Source organism: Thamnophis elegans, chromosome 10 (assembly GCF_009769535.1).
Source record: "Thamnophis elegans isolate rThaEle1 chromosome 10, rThaEle1.pri, whole genome shotgun sequence".
NCBI classification, from domain to species: domain Eukaryota; kingdom Metazoa; phylum Chordata; class Lepidosauria; order Squamata; family Colubridae; genus Thamnophis; species Thamnophis elegans.
Window position 1 is genome coordinate 68,770,845 of NC_045550.1, and position 19,620 is coordinate 68,790,464.

The 19,620-nt window shown below is 46.2% G+C and overlaps 1 protein-coding gene across 1 annotated transcript; it reads right to left on the minus strand.

The window, feature by feature from the left end:
- Window positions 1–316: 316 nt before the first annotated feature.
- FYTTD1 (forty-two-three domain containing 1) lies at window positions 317–18,306 on the minus strand. The gene is made up of 9 exons (XM_032225550.1): window positions 18,099–18,306; window positions 12,325–12,456; window positions 9,298–9,443; window positions 8,802–8,914; window positions 6,928–7,024; window positions 6,271–6,326; window positions 5,426–5,500; window positions 3,596–3,722; window positions 317–1,164 (listed from the first exon to the last, which is right to left on the minus strand). Exons 1-9 carry the CDS (start codon window positions 18,199–18,201, stop codon window positions 1,069–1,071), a joined length of 945 nt encoding a protein of 314 aa, XP_032081441.1. The 5' UTR covers window positions 18,202–18,306; the 3' UTR covers window positions 317–1,068.
- Window positions 18,307–19,620: the final 1,314 nt, after the last annotated feature.

Here is a 19,620-nt window from a genome sequence, read left to right on the forward strand (position 1 = left end):
GGTTATTGGACCTTCCCAAATCCAGGCAACGTGTCTCTTAAGTAAATAAACCAAAAACGTGCTGCGTTTTTCCTTGTTATATCGGAATATGAGAGGGTTGGGTTGTGGTCTTAACTATTTCAAGCAGAAGGGTGTCCAACTTTGGCTGCTTTTAAGAGTTGCGGACTTCAAAACCACGAGCTAGTAAGGAAGGGAGAACAGGGAAAACCCTGGGGAAAGTTAAGAGAATAATAAAAAGGAATACGCTGAAGAAAAGATACAACAACCATAAAAACAGGGAAAAGAAAAAAGGAAGTTAGAAGAAAGGGGGAGGAGAAGAAAAAGGATTAAAAGTGGAATTCTTGAGAGCCCAAGAGAAAATGGATAAGAGGAAGAAAGGGGGGGAAAAAGAGTTGCATAAGTAGATTAAAGGGAAGAGTAGTATGATTGGTATTGCTCTGTAACTAATTAAGAAATGGAAGAAATTATAGTATATTGTTAATTGTAGAAAAAAAATGAAAGAAATGCTCTCTATGTTAAAACTTAATTGGAGGATAGATATTGTTTATGGTAAAATAGACCAATAGAGAAATATGAAACGATAATTTGGTGCAGTTTTTGAAGGGGCAATTGAAGATATCCTTTATGTACTAAGAAAAAATGAGTATAAAAAAAATGGAAAATGATGGAAGAAAATAATTTGGCTGAAAGTGAAAACAAAGCTATGATGCAAAATGGAATAGGTAAAGGGGAAGACATCAAAAGGAAAGATCCGTTCAACACTTCTTTTCTATAATATGTGTAAATTTGTATTAAAAAATTAAAAAAACAACAACTTTGGATTGAAAAAAAAAGAGAGAGTGTTGTGGACTTCAATTCCCACAGATGGCAGGGGAATTCTGGGGATTGAAGTCCAGAAGCCTTAAAGCACTCAAGGTTGGACGTCCCGGTGTAAAGTAAGGGTGGTAAATGAAGAGGGGAGTGGGGAAAGGATTCATCTCCTTCGGGGTCTTGACACAAGAGTCGGAACATCTGCCACAACTTCTGGATCAGAGTCTTTCCAGCTCCTTCGGAGGGGAGGGGTCTCTTCTAGGCCACCGTCACAAAACGGGTGCCCTTGTTCTGAGCCAGAGCTGTCCTTTGTTCCTTCAGGATGCCGAAGCGTTCGTTGAGGGTCATGCTGGTCTGTGAAGCAGGAAGAGAGAGAGGAGTCATTATTAGGATGTTTACTATTAAGCCCTGATGACGTTACCTAGCTTGGTAGTGAAACGTCTGCGGGAAAACCACAAGGCTCAGAGAGCACCAAGGACTCCGCCGTATTATTATTATTATTAGGCTTCATCAGCAGAGTCAGCCAGGTGTTTTGACTGCGGTGCGACATTTTGATCCAACCATCGAGGGGCTTCCCAAGAACCGGGGATAGGCAGGCATTGATTGTTTAATCGCGTTAAAGGGATTGTGGCAGGATGGTAAAGCTCTTCAGAGCAAAGCGGCCTTTCGCAATTGGCGGGTGGCCATTTTGTCAATGATGGTAGCTGTTGTTACGGCTTGTTGCACTGTCAGCCAGATATTGAGAATGGATTTGCCTGCATTTCTATCTGCCTGCCAAGACCTTCCCAAGGACCAAGGATAGGCAGATGCCGCTGTTTGATTATATTAAAGCAGTGGTTCACAAACTTGGCAACTTTAAGACTTGTGGACTTCAACTCTCAGAATTCTCTGTCATGTTTTATTCTTCTTTTATCTGTCTTCTTAATCTATTCTATTTCTATTCTATTTCTATTCTATTTCTGTTCTATTTCTGTTCTATTTCTATTCTTTCTATTCTATTTCTATTCTTTCTATTCTATTTCTATTCTTTCTATTCTATTTCTATTCTTTCTATTCTATTTCTATTCTATTTCTATTATTTCTATTCTATTTCTATTATTTCTATTCTATTTCTATTCTATTTCTATTCTATTTCTGTTCTATTTCTGTTCTATTTCTGTTCTATTTCTGTTCTATTTCTATTCTTTCTATTCGATTTCTATTCTTTCTATTCTATTTCTATTCTATTTCTATTCTATTTCTATTCTATTTCTGTTCTATTTCTATTCTTTCTATTCGATTTCTATTCTATTTGATTTCTATTCTATTTCTATTCTTTTTCTATTCTATTTCTATTCTATATCTATTCTATTTCTTTCTATTTCTGTTCTATTTCTATTCTATTTCTATTCTATTTCTATTCTATTCTATTCTATTCAATTTCATTTGAATTCTAATTCTATTCTGCAATTTCCAGATTATTATTATGAACTCCAGGCCAATCAGGTAGAAAGGCTGACGTGGCACAAATCACCAACTTATATATTTTTCCCCCACCCGAATGTTAACATACACATTGACGCCACATCAAAGAATTGCTGTACCACGTTTACAGAATGATAGATGCCTTTCCGAGAGGAGGGGAAATGGATGGGCCTAGGAGGGCAACTTGGCAGCTGGGGGTTAGCCATTCTGGAGAAAAGAACACCAAAAGGAAATGCGAAACAGAGAGACCTCGACGACCACGATTTCATTGCTAAGCAAGGAGGTGGATAAGTCAGCCGTACCTCACTTTATGACCTTTTTGGCCACCGTTGCTAAGTGAAATGCTGCGCTTTGTTAAGCGAGTCACAAAACCACTACCCACCCAGCTAAACCCGGCTTCCTCCATCGACTCAGCTTCTGGGAATCGCCCAGGATTCTGCGACGATCGTAAATCCCTGCGGTTGCCGGCCGCTCAAATTTGGATCGCAGACCCGTAGGGATGCTATAATGGTCGTACACTATGAGGAGGACCAGTTTTTTTATAGCAATAGCAGTAGACTTATATACCGCTTCATAGGGCTTTCAGCCCTCTCTAAGCGGTTTACAGAGAGTCAGCATATTGCCCCCAACAATCTGGGTCCTCATTTTACCCACCTCGGAAGGATGGAAGGCTGAGTCAACCCTGAGCCGGTGAGATTTGAACCGCTGAACTGCTGATCTAGCAGTAGCCTGCAGTGCTGCATTTAACCACTGCGCCACCTTGGTTTTTCCCGTTTCTCAGCGCCACTGTAAATTTGAACAGTCACTAGGACTATCGGTGCAATGCAGATGCCCGTGTCAGGGTTCCAAAGAGCATTGAACATTAAATCAGAGTCCAAGGCAAAGGATTCCTCAAAGTTCCAATTTATGAAGAGAGCCATGTTGGCACATCAGGGGAAAGCCCAATCTGAAAGCTTCCTGGTTTCCCCCACCCAGTTGAAAGTTCAAGATCTTTCGTTCCCCACCCACAAGTCCATCCCATGGTCCAATCATCCACTGCCATGCTGGCGAGTTCCACCCATCCAGTTCCGATTAAGTGCAAAGGTGAAGAGACAAAGGATGACCTTGGCTTTCTAGAAAGAACGTTGTTATGGCTACATAGCATCTAACTCCCGTACAATCCCCCCTCTCATTTTCCCACCATAGAAAACGCAGAGTAGAATGATAGAAAGTGCGGCAGGCCAAAGATCCAAAAGAAAAGATGGCTGCAGGCCTGACTTATCGAGGTTGGAAAGAACGGCAGACTCAAATTTTGGGCGAGGGTCAGATCGGAGCAACCCACCTGCTTCCCGACACTGTTGATGTCGAACTGCAGAGGGACGCCTTTGGGGACCTTCTTCTCTTCCGACGGCTCCTTCTTCAGGAGAAAGGGGGGTATGAGATTGCTGGGGAGTCTCGGTTTCAAAGAGCTGCAGAGCAGAAAAAAAACAGATTTGGGATAGCACGCCGGGCGCCCCTTCGACCAAAGGTTTGCCTCACCAGAACTAGAAAACATCCGCGGGATATTCAAAAGTGGGAAACCAAAGTGGTTTTTGTCAAAGGAGGAGAGCCAGGGACCAGGGGTGGAGTCAAACGAGGAATAAGCATGGTGTCAACTTCTACCGTTGCCATGGTGAGAGAAGGGGGGGGAGCGCATTCCAGGCATACTTTCGGCTAAAGTCGGATCTCAGATTACTACAGCAGGCTTGCGAAGTGTGCACCTCATTGGGGAATGTGATTTATGACACAGACTGAGGGGAGGGACGGAACAGGGGCAAAGTTCAGCTATAATTCAAATGAGGCTTATATCTGACTGCAGCAGGGTATTGCCAAAATGGTGCTCCTAATAAATGACTGGTTTTCTTTTGAAACCTGGCTCGATACTCATGAATCAATTAGGGCATTTTTAGGAAACCTGACACCTGGAGTTGTTACATTCCCACAAACGGTCCATGTCTGGCCTCTCTTCAATTCCGTTAACACTTATCCAATGCATCACTGGAGGTTTTTAAGAAGGGATTGGACAACCATTTGTCTGAAAAGTTGTGGTCTCCTGCTTGAGCAGGGGGTTGGACTAGAAGACCTCCTAGGTCCCAAGGGGCCGAGCCCTGGACCTAAACAAAAACAGAAGCTGTTCGCTCTGGAAACAGAAATCATTTATTGAGGCTGGATTCTCGGCACAATAGGAGTCCTTTAATGATTAAGTCAGCGCTGGAAGCATCCGCCTCCCAGCGCTCTTTGTAGGCTGGGACTTGCGCCCTTCCGCACGCTGGAACAAGGCTCCATCCGGCAATCGCTAACAGCCTTGTTCAGCCGATCACTGGGACATCGGGGCACCCGGACGGCTCAGCTACTCAACTCTCGGCATGCAGTCCTTAAATCAGCTGTGCGGCAGTTCTCAGCTTGGCTTCCGGCAAGCAGCGGCCCCAATTGTCTGTGCGGCGGCTAGGTTGCAGCTTTTAGCAATCCGGACTCTCCTCTCGCTGCCACAGCTGTGGCGGTCAACAACGCCCACCCCACCACCCATCTCACCCCCCCCCCCCCAGGTTCTGCAAAGCTCGCACTGGGGTTTGACAGCTGGTTTCTTCCAACTGTTATTCTAATTTAGGACTGTCCAGTTGATTAGAATCTTGCGAGTGGTGCGGTGGCCTAGAGGGGGAGCCCTCACCTCACAATCAGGAGGCTGGGAGTTCGATCCTAGGTAGAGGCAGATATTTCTCTCTCTGGGCACAAGGAGAATATATCTGCTGAATGTAACTCCGCATTGGCGACAGTGCAGGGCATCCGGCCAGTAAATACTCAGCTCCATTGGGTTGCCCAGATTCCACCCCACAAGGGATTATGGGGTCATTAAAAGAGGATGATGAGTGATTCACTACTGTTGCAAGAGTCTCATCTGGGCACAATGAGAATATATCCTTGGCGAACTCCGCATTGGTGACGGGAAAGGCATCAGGCCAGTAAACACTGAGCTCCATTGGGTTGGCCCGACTCCACCCCCACAAGGAATTACGGGGTCATTAAATGACCCCCCCCCCAAAAAAAGCTGACTAGAATCTTGTGTATAAATAAGCAATAAATCAGATTAATTAGAATCTACTGTGTGATTCTTCATGCTGATAGTTTTACTCACATTGGAGAGAGAACAGCTCCAGGATTGTCAATGGAAATAGTCAAAATCCCTCCGTTTCTCGTAGATGTTCGCCATCTGCTTGGAAAGTACAGCTCATTAGTTCCGAATTAATTTACAGGAAATCCGGGACACAGCATACAGACCCCCCTTTTTGCTCTAAATCATAATAATATGGAGGACTCTGGACAGGCGACATCATTGATAGTTGTATCTGCAAGAACTGAGGTGGCGCAGTGGTTAGAATCCGGCATTGCAGGCTAATTCTGCCGACTGCCAGCGGTTCGATCCTCACCGGCTCAAGCCTTACGTCCTTCCTAGGACGGTAAAGTGAGGACCCAGATGATTGGGAGCAAGAGGCTGACTCTGTAAACCGCTCAGGGAGGGTTGTAAAGCACTGTGAAGCGATATATAAATCTAACTGCTCTTCTTTCCTTCCTTCCTTTCCCCCCCTTCCTCCCTTCTGTGGTGGTGTAGTGGTTAGAAATGCAGCATTGCAGGCTAATTCTACCAAAAGCCAGGAGTTTGATCAGGCACTGTGGAGCAGTATATAAGTCTTGGGTACTATTTCTCTCCCTCCCTTGGTTAGAATAAAGCATTACAGGCTAACTCTACCCACAGCTAGGAAGTTCGATCCTGACTGCCTCAAGGTTGGCCTCAAGCAGCCAACCAGCTCTGACCCAACTGAATTCCCGTGCTGAATTTCTGGATTAGTTTGCAAGAACAAAAGGTACCCACACCCCTTAAACAAATATAGAGATATGCCCCCCTGCGCCCCCCCCCAAAAAAAAAAAGAAAAGGAGGGTACAGATTGGTGATTGCTTGGTCAATTTCTTTGGAATACTTACGGGTGTTTGGTTCCTTGGTTTCTGTGGTCACATTCCGGATGGACTTGTGCTTGTACCTGGGGGATGGAGAACGGAGAGAGAGGAAAGGAAAGGAAAAGGGGAAGGGAAGGAGAAAAGAAAGGAGAAAAGAAAGAGGGAAGGCGAAAGGAAAGGGGGAAGGGAAACAGAAAGGGGGAAACAGAAAGGAAAGGACAAGGAAAGGGGGAAGGAGAAAGGAAAGGGGGAAGAGAAGGAGAAAAGAAAGGAAGGGAGAAATGAAAGGGAAAGGAGAAAGGAAAGGAAGAGAGAAAGGAAAGGAAAGGAAAGGGAAAAAAATCAGATACCTACGGATAGCAAACTAGCAAATTGAAGTAAACAAGGAAAAATAAAATCTTGGGATTTCTACTTCTACTTTCTTAGGATTACAAAAAGTCCTCCTGTTGCCTCCATCGGTGTTTCTCACTCTTGCCAACTTGTGGACTGCAACTCCCAGAATTCCCCAGCCTAATGCGGTAATGCAATGCCTGAAAGCTGGGGGAATCAACCCCCCCCCCGCTCCCAAATGGGAACCAACCTTTTGAGTGAGTGACAAGATGTCAAGATTGGCAGAAGGGCGGTCAAATCTCTCCCTCAGATTGACAGGTCCTTCCTACAGAGAAATGCAGGTATGCAAATTACCTTCAGGCCCCGCCGAAAAAGGAAAGTCGCCTGGCGCGTATCTTTCTGCTGGTATAATTTATTCCCGATTCTGGTGGAAAGAGACTGGATGCTCGGCCTGTAAAATAGAGCAAGCCATTCATCACGACCTATCCTTGTATCATTTATTGCAGGGCTGGCCCTTTAAGGCTTGTGGACTTCAACTCCCAGGGTCCTCCTGGCCGGCTCAGGAATTCTGGGAGTTGAAGTCCACCAACCCTAGTTCCTCATCTCCGCTTTATTGCCACGGCACAGGTATTCCCTGATTGACAACCATCCGTTTAACAACCATTCAAAGTTACAGTGGCATGGACAAAAGTGAACTAGGCCCAGTCCTCGCTCTTATGACTATTACAGCGTCCTCACAGTCAGCTGATGAAAATTTGAGTGCTTTGACAACATGTATATTTAAGACAGTTGAGGTCTCTGGAAGTGACATGATAACCGTTTTAGACCTTCCCCAGGGGGCTTCCAACCAGAAAAAGAGGCAGATCTACTTAATGACGTGATTCACTTACCGACAGGTGCAAACATGCGTCATAAAATGGGGCATGACTTGGTTAACAGCTGTATCACTTAACAAGAGTTCAGCTGAGGAGTATCTGGATTGTTGCAGAGCAACAAAAGGGAATTTCCTGGATTGAACAGGTCCCCGTCTAAAATTTTATCAGGCAGAGAAATCAAAGCCGATCCAAGCAGAGGATCAACAAATTCGTTGAACGTTCCTAGTCACAACGGCACTGGGAAAAAATGACTTATGACAGGTCGACGAAAAAGCGGCTGCCGTCACCGCCATCTTCTTCGTCCATGCGCATCCCATTGCCTTGCAATTCCAAGCCGCTAAGCAGGGACCGGACGGGCGGGGTGAGCCAGTGGCAATGGGGGGCGGGGCGGGGGGCTGCTTCGGGGGCGTGGCCAGCCAGCCATTGCTACCAGTTTGCCGAACTGGGCAAAATTTCTGCCACCACTTCAGGCAAACGGATACAAAGCGGCTGAATACTACTTCGGTTCACTTGCTTCCCCACCCCTTCCATGGCTGATGAAGATCTTCCCTGGGGCTTGTCGTTGGGATAGGGCTTATATTAGGAGCACGCTAAAAAAAACCAGGCTAGGCTTTGTTTTCTCGTTAGGTCTTATTTTCGGGGAAACACGGTACCCACATAAGGGATCCCTTTGCTTATATACAATATAATGATAATACAAATACAATAGCAGAGTTGGAAGGGACCTTGGAGGTCTTCTAGTCCAACCCCCTGCCTAGGCAGGAAACCTTATATCGTTCCAGAAAAATGGCTATCCAACATCTTCTTAAAGACTTCCAATGTTGGGGCATTCACAACTTCTGGAGGCAATTTCTGTTCCACTGATTAATTGTTCTAACTGTCAGGAAATTCCTCCTCAGTTCTAAGTTGCTTCTCTCCTTGATTAGTTTCCACCCATTGCTTCTTATACAATACAATAGCAGAGTTGGAAGGGACCTTGGAGGTCTTCTAGTCCAACCCCCTGCCTAGGCAGGAAACCCTATACCGTTTCAGACAAATGGCTATCCAACATCTTCTTAACGACTTCCAGTGTTGGGGCATTCACAACTTCTGGAGGCAACTTCTGTTCCAGTGATTCATTGTTCTAACTCAGGAAATTTATCCTCGGTTCTAAGTTGCTTTTCTCCTTGATTAGTTTCCACCCATTGCTTCTTGTTCTGCCCTCAGGTGCTTTGGAGAATAGCTTGACTCCCTCTTCTTTGGGGCAACCCCTGAGATATTGGAAGACTGCTATCCTGTCTCCCCTAGTCTGGAGGCTTCCCGCAAGGTCCAGGCTCAAAGGAAGCTTATCCAAAAGGACCAAGGCCAGCTCACCTTCGATTTAACAAGGCGGGTCTTCGGAACCGGGCTCCTTGCTTCCTCTGTAACTCGGGTTGTCTCTGGACGGGCATCTTCCTTTTCAAAATGGAGTAATTCCTTTGCAGGTTCTTGAGGGAGAGACACCAAAGTCAGGGGGGGGGGGGAACAACGTGCATATCCACAGAAGCAAAAAACAAGATCAAAGCCCCCCAGCACCGCCCCCTGTGCTTTTTTTCAGTAGGCAAACTGGACTTCCTTGTTTTTTTCTTTTGAAGACGTTTCGCTTCTCCTCCAAGGAGCTTCTTCAGCTCTGACTGGATGGTGGGGAACGGAAGGCCGAGACTTGATGTTCCTCGAGCTGAGCCATTTTGAGATGGGTGGACTTCAACTCCCAGAATTCCCCAGCCAGCCAGCCGGCAGGGCCTGTCATGGCCGAGTGACTTCACAGAAACTGAAACCATTTTCTCTCTCCCACCCCCACCCCCCAAACTGCACTGACCCCACCCGGTACCTTTTCAGTGAGAGGCGACCTGTTGAGGGGGCTGATGCCCTTGTGAGCCCCCAGGGCTTTCCTTGCTGCCAAGCCCGTCTTAATGCCGTAGGCACGCCTCTTCCCCGGCAGCTGCTTCCGACGTCCCGAGTGGTTCTTGCCAAAACCTGTGAGGGAGGAAAGAAAGAGAAAGAGAGGGAAAGAGACAGAGAGAGAGAGAGAGAGAAAGATAAATAGGTAGGGGGGATGGAAGGAAGAATTAAGGGAAGGGGAAAAAAGAAAAAGAAAGAAGAAAGGAAAGGAGGGAGAGAGGAAGGAAGGAAGGAAGGAAAAAAGAAGAAAAAGAAAGAGGAAAGAAAGGGGGAGGGGGAGGGAAAGAAAGAAAGAAAGAAAGAAAGAAAGAAAGAAAGAGGGGTTAGAAGGAAGGAAGGGGGAGGGAGGGAAGAAAAATAAAGAGGAAAGGAAAGGGGGAGAGAGAGAGTGGAAAAGAAAGAAAGAGATTAAGAAAGAGGAAGGGGTTAGAAGGAAGGAAGGGGGAGGGAGGAAAAGACAGAGAAAGAAAAAGAAAGAAAGAAAAAGAGGCGTTGGAAGGGAGGGAAGAAAAATGAAAAAAAGAAAGAGGAAAGAAAGGGGGAGGGGGAGGAAAAGAAAGAAAGAAAGAAAGGGGTTAGAAAGAAGAAAGGGGAAGGAGGGAAGGAAGGAAAAAAGAAGAAAAAGAAAGAGGAAAGATAGGGGGAGGGGGAGGAAAAGAAAGAAAGAAAGAAAGAAAGAAAGGGGGAGGGAAGGAAGGAAGGAAGGGGGAGGGAGGGAAGGAAGGAAAAAATAAGAAAAAGAAAGAGGAAAGGAAGGGGAGGGGAGGAAAAGAAAGAAAGAAAGAAAGAAAGAGGGGTTAGAAGGAAGAAAGGGGGAGGGAGGGAAGAAAAATAAAGAGGAAAGGAAAGGGGGAAAGGGAGAGTGGAAAAGAAAGAAAGATTAAGAAAGGGGGAGGGGGAGGAAGAGAAAGAAAGAAAGAGGGGTTAGAAGGAACAGGGGTTGGAGAGGAGAGAGGGAAGAAAAATGAAGAAAAAGAAATAGGAAAGAAAGGGGGAGGGGGAGGAAGAGAAAGAAAGAAAAAGGGGTTAGAAGGAAGAAAGGGGGAGGGAGGGAAGGAAGGAAAAATAAGAAAAAGAAAGTGATTAAGAAAAAGAAGGGGGTTAGAAGGAAGGAAGGGGGAGGGAGGAAAAGAGAGAGAAAGAAAAAGAAGGAAAGAAAAAGAGGCATTGGGAGGGAGGGAGGGAAGAAAAATGAAGAAAAGGAAAGAGGAAAGGGGGAGGGAGGGTGGAAGGAAAAGACAGAAAAAGAAAGAGAAAGAAAGGAGGGAGGGAGGGAGGAAAGAAGGAAGGAAGGAAAAAGAAGGGATTAGGCCCTTTCTGGTATTGTGAGAATAACCTTGGGAGTGAAGGGGGAAGAACTGAAGCCTAGACAACTGTCATTCAAAAGAGACCTCAGCCAATAGAAGGAAAGGGGGGGAGGGGCGTGGGAAATGACCCTCCCTCGATCTCCGGAAAGGAAAAGGGAGGGGAGGGGAGCTTTCAGACTTGCAAGATTCTGGCACAGGAACCTTACAACAAGGACAGGATTGGAAGTCTTCAAGTTACAACCATTCGTTTAGCGACTGTTCAAAGCTACAACAGCACGGAAAAAAAGGACCATTTTGCACATCCCCACGTGGCACGACAAAACCGCGCTCGACTAAACCACGCCCGATTAAACCGCGTCGCTGACGTCATCAGCAGGGCGACAACAGCCAGCGCGGAGAAAAAAGGGCGCTTTAAATAGCGCTTTGAAAGCAAGCCGATTCAACTTAAGGTAAGGGTTAGGGTTAGGTTAAGGGTTAGGGTTAGGATTAGGTTTAGGTTAAGGGTTAGGTTTAGCGGGGTTAGGTTTAGGGGATAATTTTAGGTTTAGCGTTTACAGCATGCTTTTTTCTCCGCGCTGTTGTCGCGCTGTGATGACGTCAGCTACGCGGTTTCGTCGAGCGCCCTTTAGTCAAATGCGGTTTTGTGGTGGAACCCATCCCCATCGTCACGTGATCAAACCTCAGGCGTTTGGCAACTGGCATGTACTTATGACGGCTGCAGGGTCCCAGGGTCACGCGATCCCGCTTTGGTGACCTTCTGACGAGCGAAGTCACTGAGGAAGCCGGATTCACTTAACAACGCTGTTGCTGGCTTAAAAAGTGCAGCGAATCACTCGACGGCTGTGGCAAGAACGGTCGTAAAATGGGGCAAAACTCAACTTCACAAATGTCTCCCTTATTGGTTGTAAGTTGGAGACTTCCTGTAAAAGGGAAAGATTCCCCTCGCACATACGTGCTAGTCATTCCCGACTCTAGGGGGCGGTGCTCATCTCCCTTTCAAAGCCGAAGAGCCGGCGCTGTCCGAAGACGTCTCCGTGGTCATGTGGCCGGCATGACTCAACGCCAAAGGCGCACGGAACGCTGTTACCTTCCCACCAAAGGTGGTTCCTATTTTTCTACTTGCATTTCTTACGTGCTTTCGAACTGCTAGGTTGGCAGAAGCTGGGACAAGTGACGGGAGCTCACTCCGTTACGCGGCGCTCGGGATTCGACCCGCCGAACTTTTTGATCGACGAGCTCAGTGCCTGAGTCACGGTTCCACCACAAAACCGCGGTAGACTAAAGCGCGTGTGACTAAAGCGTGGTGACAAAACCGCACCGTCAAAACCGTCCGACAACAGCGCGCTGACAACAGCGCGCCGACAGAAGCGCGCTGTAACATAACCCTAAAAATAACCCTAAACCTAACCCTAAACCTAACCCTAAACCTTACCTTAAGTTAAATCGCGCTTCTGTCGGCGCACTGTTGTCGGCGCGCTTTTGACATCACGGTTTTAGCGCCGCGGTGTTGTCGGCGCGCTTTTGACGTTCGTGGTTATGTCGTGCCACGCTGAGTCACTGAGTGCCAATCACATTAGTTGTCTCTTTATCGGCCCCAAACACGGGATGGCTTCCGTGACAACAAACCATGGTCCCGAGACTCCACTAACCTGGATAGTCTTGAATGCCCCACTTCGTCCTGCGCATCCGGAACTGTCGTGGGCCGTTCTGCGGGAGGCCTCGCTTCATCTTGGGAGCGTTGTGCTTCCTCTCTTCTCTCTTGTTCAACTTAATTATGTCGTCTGCGAAAAGACAATTCGGTTTGGCGTTGAAGACGGGGCCAGCCCACACAGGTAGTCCTCAACTTACAACGGTTCGCTTAGTGACCACTCAAAGTTACAACTGCACTGAAAAAAAGGGGCACTGGGACTGTTTCTCCGACCGCTGCCGCACCCCCAGGGGTAGCCCAGGCAAAGCGCCCATACAGGTAGTCCTCAACATACGGCGTTTCTCCAACCGCTGCAGCATCTGTGATCAAAATTCAAGTGCTTGACAACTGGTTCATATTTATGACAGTTGGGGTCCCCGAAGGTCACACGGGATCCCCTTTTGCGACCACCTGACAAGGAGAATTCACGGGGAAGCCAGATTTCACTTCGCAACCGTGGGACTAACTTAACAACTGCGGCGATTCACTTAGCAAAGGTGGCCAGAAAAGTCGTAAAGTGGGGCAAAATTCACTTCACAAATTTCTCACTTAGCGATGTAAATTTGGGGCTCAATAGAGGCCATAGGTTGAGGACTACCTGTAATCCTCTCACCTAGTGCAAGAAATCCTGCTATTTTTATTCAGTTCCCAGGATCAGAAATGGAGAAACATGTTTTTAGGGAGGAAACAGACTCACTTTTAATAGCCTCACCTTTGTCAATGGGCCATTAAAAGGCCTGGGCCAGTCTATTCTACATAACAAAGACCTCCCCCTTCAGCTCCATGGTGATGGGAACAAGGCATGATAGCATTAGCCCTTTGCCCATCTCACCACAGGGCACCCGGGAAAGAAGCAATGTTCAACCAAACGTGGACTCAAAACAGCCTAGATAGTTGCCCCTGCGTGCCCGCATGGGAGTCTGACCCCCACGGGCATAAAACCAGGGTCTTTCAGCATCTTGGTCTCTCTTTTCTTCTTCACCCAACATCTGGAAGCATGGGATCCCCCTTTTCTGTTCAGGAGCTCAAGCCATGTGATCCTGTCCACCATTAAAACCATCTTTCCAAGCAGCCTCCGAGTTTCCAGCGTCTTTTTCCCCACTTGGAACTGAACCCTGTGTTTCTCCCAACGCAGCCTTCTCTGATTGAGAGGCTGGGAAACACATTTGTGTTGGCCAAAGGGACGAATTCAAATCAGAAACCGCTTACGAAATCTCTCCTTGATCTCTCCCGGGAGACAGGATTCTCTCTCCCCCCCCCCCCCGCAACTCATTTTCCAACGTTATTAACTCTCTTAACAAATAGCTCTCTCCCTTGAGCTGGCCGAGAAAAAAGCAAAATGCCGGTGGAGATGAATTGGCTAAATTTCCCCTTTTTGTAAATGTGAATTTGAAACAAGGACGCAGTGAATTACAATGGCTTTTTGTCAAAGGAAATCAGGGACAATCCGAACTGCTAAGAGAAGTAACCACTTTGGTGCCTGCAAGTGGAACCTATTTTGGGGTGAAAACACCTTTAATTGGCTCTTGTTCTCTGTATTTAAATGTTCAGTCTCTGGATAGCAAAAAGAGAATTTAATTTTAATTCGTTGTCAGAGAATTGCAGAAAAACTCCAATCGAAAAAAAAGGCCAACAATGCTATACTATATCATTACTATACTTTAATATTAGTATATTGTATAAAGGTAAAGGTAACAATCCGGAAGTGACTTCCAGTTTGCCCGTAGGGTCCTTTTTAGTCCTCCGGAGGCTTCGGGGTCCCTGAAGCCTCTGGAGGGCCTCCGGGAGGGGAGGCTGTTTTCCCCCTCCCCAGGCTCCTATAAAGCCTCTGGAGCCTAGGGAAGGCGAAAAAAGCATGCAAAAATGGGGGGGGTCGTGTGTTGCATTATGGATGCAGCACGCCCACGTACAACCCCCCCTTATGGCACGTGACCCAAAACAGGTTCGCCATCACTACCCTACACCATTTTTAGACAAATGGCTATCCAACATCTTCTTCCACTTCCAGTGTTGGGGCATTCACAACTTCTGGAAGCAACTTCTGTTCCACTGATTAATTGTTCTCACTCTCAGGAAATTTCTCCTTAGTTCTACGTTGCTTCTCTCCTTGATTAGTTTCCACCCATTGCTTCTTGTCCTACCCTCAGGTGCCTTGGAGAAGAGTTTGACTCCCTCTTCTTTGTGGCATCCCCTGAGATACTGGAAGATGCTATCATGTCTCCCCTGGTCCTTCTTTTCATTAAACTAGACATACAATACAATACATTACGTTATAATAGCATCGTCAATATCATCTATTTCTTATATCTTTTACATTTGATATATTATACTTTTTATACCCTAAGTTTTACAATACAATAGCAGACTTGGAAGGGACCTTGGAGGTCTTCTAGTCCAGCCCCTTTCTCAAGAAGGAGAACCTATACCGTTTCAGACAAATGTCTATCCAACATCTTCTTAAAGACTTCCAGTATTGGGGCATTCACAACTTCTGGAGGCAACTTCTGTTCCACTGGCTAATTGTTCTCACTGTCAGGAAGTTTCTCCTCAGTTCTAAGTTGCTTCTCTCCTTGCTTAGTTTCCACCCATTGCTTCTTGTTCTGCCCTCAGGTGCCTTGGAGAATAGTTTGACTCCCTCTTCTTTGTGGCAACCCCTGAGATATTGGAAGATGCTATCATGTCTCCCCTGGTCCTTCTTTCTATTAAACTAGACACATACCCAGTTCCTGCAACCGTTCCTCATATGTTTTAGTCTCATTAATGTTCAAGCTTTAACTGTCAATTTATCAAGCCCGATCACATAGTTCCATAGCGAAGTATGGGTATCCAACAGACTAATATAACATAAAATACCAATAAGGGAAAGTAATAGGAAGCTGTGGCTGGCTCAGGAATTCTGGGAGTTGAAGTCCACAGGGACTAAAGGGGGCCATAACTGCCCAACCCTGAATCTATCTACCATAACAGAATCTTGAAAAATGATGGGCATTTTAACTTGCCTCCTCCTTCTGCCAAAGAGAATCTAATACCTTCCTTCGTTCCTGGGTTTAATTCAGATTTCGCTAACTGCTATATTCCTTCCCCAATGGTCCTCCACACTCAAGCACAGAAACTCTCTGCTTATTATCACTCTCTCAACCCAACCTACTTCAGAAGGTTGTGGTTGTGTGAAAAAGGAAGTAGGAACAACGTCAACTTCCTGGAGGCAGGATAAAGATAATAATATAAATCAAATAAATGGGACAGTTCCTAACGCTAATCCTGAAGAAAACTGCCAGGTTGATTTATATTTGATTTATATTCCATATTTCCTAATTGCTCATTTTCCGTCGGTTCTTTTTCTCTACATTCTTATGGGAAAAATTCTTGCCTGCAATCAATATTTGACTTACATCAATTGTTTGCCTTCCCTAGAAAGCTACTTGTATATTTCTAAAATAAACAGATTTTCTACTACCAACAAGGCTTTGGGCCGAGGTGGCACAGTGGTTAGGGTGCAGTACTGCAGGCCACTTCAGCTGACTGTTATCTGCAGTTCAGCGGTTCTAATCTCACCAGCTCAAGGTTGACTCAGCCTTCCATCCTTCCGAGGTGGGTAAAATGAGGACCCAGACTGTGGGGGCGATATGCTGACTCTGTAAACCGCTTAGAGAGGGCTGAAAGCCCTATGAAGCCGTATATAAGTCTAACTGCTATTTGTCACTATTTTGCTTTTTTACAACTGTTTTTCCTTTATTGTTTTTCTCTCTCTAAACTCTTTTCAATGCATGTAAACCTCCAGCTAAGGTAAAGGTTCCCTTCACACATATGTGCTAGTCGTTCCTGACTCTAGGGGGCGGTGCTCATCTCTGTTTCTAAGCCAAACAGCCAGCGCTGTCCGAAGACGTCTCCGTGGTCATGTGGCCGACATGACTCAACATCGAAGGCACATGGAACCAAAGGTGGTTCCTATGTTTCTACTTGCATTTTTTTACCTGCTTTCGAACTGCTAGGTTGGCAGAAGCTGGGACAAGTCAGGGGAGCTCACTCTGTTATGTGGCGCTAGGGATTCGAACTGCTGACCCCCTGTATGATTGACAAGCTCAGCATCTTAGCCACTGTGTTCCCAAAACCACTAGCTAGTTTGGGCTACAATACAGGTGGGCAATGTTTTATTTACATAATTTGTTATGGAAAACCCAACTACCCTCTCCAGTACACATATTCAGGAAAGAATGCCATGCTTTTAAGCCCTTCTCTGTCCCAGTGTAACATTCAGTGTGAATATTATAAATTTGTACAAATTTAGGATATCCCCATCCAGAAAAACAAGAGGTTCTAATAGCAAAATTAGCCTGGCCTGTTTTCAGCGCAGACAAGGTACAGGATAAGCTATGGCTAAACCGACACCTTTCAGCAGCAACAATGAGAATTAAAACAGATTGTGGTAAATTTTCTTCCCCTAAACCGCAACCGGGTCTTTTCCATCCTAAGGCACAAGGGCGTGCAAAACCTAAAACCGAAGGGCAGGGAGCAGCAAGCAACCTCTGGCTGCTCTCCCAAAATGAAGGTTCATTATTCTTTTATTTTTATTTTTATTATTTAGCATATGGCATCTCTACAGAGGTCATGCAATCACCGATATGCAAACACTAACACATTATACACGCAAACACAAATGTAAGTTTAAGTGACGCATGAGACTTTATGGCACCATATTATGGCAATCTTATCATGGTTTTAACCTCAATATTTTATCTCATATATTGTACTATACACACACATTTGTGTATGTTTGCGTGTGAGTGTATTTTATACAAACACATACACATATATACATAAACCACAGGCCAGCTGAGTCTGCAATCTGGAATTTCCTGGTGGTCTCCCATCCAGGGATTAACCTTAGTGGTGTGTGTGTGTGTGTGTTATACACACACACATATACATACACATATACACATAAACCACAAGTCAGCTGGGTCTGCAATCTGGGATTTCCTGGTGGTCTCCCATCCAGGGATTAACCTTAGTGGTGTGTGTGTGTTATATACACACACATATACATACACATATACACATAAACCACAAGTCAGCTGGGTCTGCAATCTGGGATTTCCTGGTGGTCCCCCATCCAGGGATTAACTTTAGCAGTGTGTGTGTGTGTGTGTGTGTATGTGTGCTTTATACACACTCATATACATTCACATATATACTCATACACAAGACAGACAGACAGACACACAAACACAGTCTACCAAGGTTAATCCCCGGACAGGAGACCACCAGGAAATCCCAGATTGCAGACTCAGCTGACCTCGAGCCAGACAATACCAGGAAGTGACAAGGCGTCCCGCTGGACCCAAGAGAAGACTTCCCCTCGAGGGCAGAGACCCCCGCCATCACCTCTTTCGGGCCACGCCCACCTCTGGCCCCTCCGCACCCCCAGCCAGCGTCCCCATGGTTCGGCCCGAACACATACCCCCTGGTCAACGTCCCTATGGTTCGGCTCGAGCATCCCCCTTCAGCGTCCCCAATGGTTCGGTCCGAGCACTTCCCCCCCCTCCCCGCTGGTGTCTCTATGCTTCCGTCCTAGTACATCCTCGCCGGTGTCTCCATGGTTCGGCCCGAGCACCCTCAGCCAGCTTTCACATGGTTCGGTCCGAGCAACCCCCCCCCTCCGCCGGGGTCTCCGTGGTTCGGTCCGAGCAACTCCCTCCCCTTCGCCGTTATGCCCACTCTCCCTCCGCGTCTCACCCAGAGACATGTCGATCTTTTCCAGCGTTTCTCCGCCGCCGCTGGTGCTGCTGCTGCCTCCGCCTCTCTGAAGCGAGGACGCCCCAGAGCCGAATCCGTTCATGGCCGCCGCTGCTCTCGTCGCTACCCAAGACGCGAAGCAAAAGCAGCAGCCGACGGAGAGGGGGCGGGGGTCCCTTTCAACCTTCCGCGCCTGCGTCAATTGGACGCCGGCGCCTGCGCATTCGGGCCGCGGCCGAAGGGAGCCAACCGCTTCGGCGCGTGCGCGTAACGCCCGGAGCGGGGCGTGGCGGAGAAGTTTTCTTGCTCTGGCTTTCTCCGCATGCGCAGGGATTGTGACGCTAAAGCGGCGAAGAAGGTGGGAGCCCTCTGCCCCCTGCAGGCGGGGAGGACTCTACGTAACCAGGACCTGGCTGGTATATATATAGGACAATGTGGTTTATTTCGACTTGAGTTTAAACCACGGTTTAAAATCAGTAACACCACACCTAGTTTGGTTAATGAAAGGTCTGCAGGAAAACAACCAAAGAAACCAGGTTTCTTTGAAAATCCATTTGGTTCAATTCCCAGAATTCTTAAGAGGTTCACCCATCTTAAAGTTGAGAAAAACTTTTAATGTTGTATTAATTTCAGCCAAACTTGGTACACAGATGACTTACTCTCCGGAAACAAATACTGTGGGGGTAAGACAACCCTCACCCCCCCTCGGGGTGTGTGTTCTGTTAAGAAAGATACAGCCTGTTGTGCCTTAAAATGGCTTCTACTGTACTTTTGTAAAACGGCTTCTACTGTGCAGCGCAGTGGAGTTGCCATGGTAACAGCTTTACAGTACTCCACTCTGGTAAGGGGAAAAATCCAACATTGGAAATTATGTTTGAGAGTAGAAAATGATGGAGGGAGGAAAGGATGTAGAAAGGGGAAGGAGAGAGGGGGAAGAAAGTGTCGTATAAGGTATAAATATGGTGTATGGAGAGCGGAAGAGCCAATAACTGTTTTTTTCCCCTTTGGTAGTTGATGGTAAGATGAATTGATGTAATTACTTAATAATACAACATGATATTGACTATGTAATAGTATACATGTGAATATATGCTATGAAAATGGAAAATAAGCAAATTTTCTATCAAAAAAAAAAATATTTACGTTTGATCCGGACATTTTCCCCTTATAAATAAATACCCAGGCAATTAGTATCAGATAAGTAACCTTATAATAAATAAACTGCCCAGAGCACTTGATAATAAGCGCTTGATAGTAAGATGGGCAGCATATACATTTAATAAAAGTATAAAACAACTTACGGGGAAAAAAACAAGACACATCATTATTAAAAACAGTAGAAACTATAAAAGCAGAATTCAATGAGAAAAGGAAAAATAATAGCAATAGCAATAGCAATAGCAGTTAGACTTATATACCGCTTCATAGGGCTTTCAGCCCTCTCTAAGCGGTTTACAGAGTCGGCATATTACCCCCAACAACAATCCGGGTCCTCATTTTACCCACCTCGGAAGGATGGAAG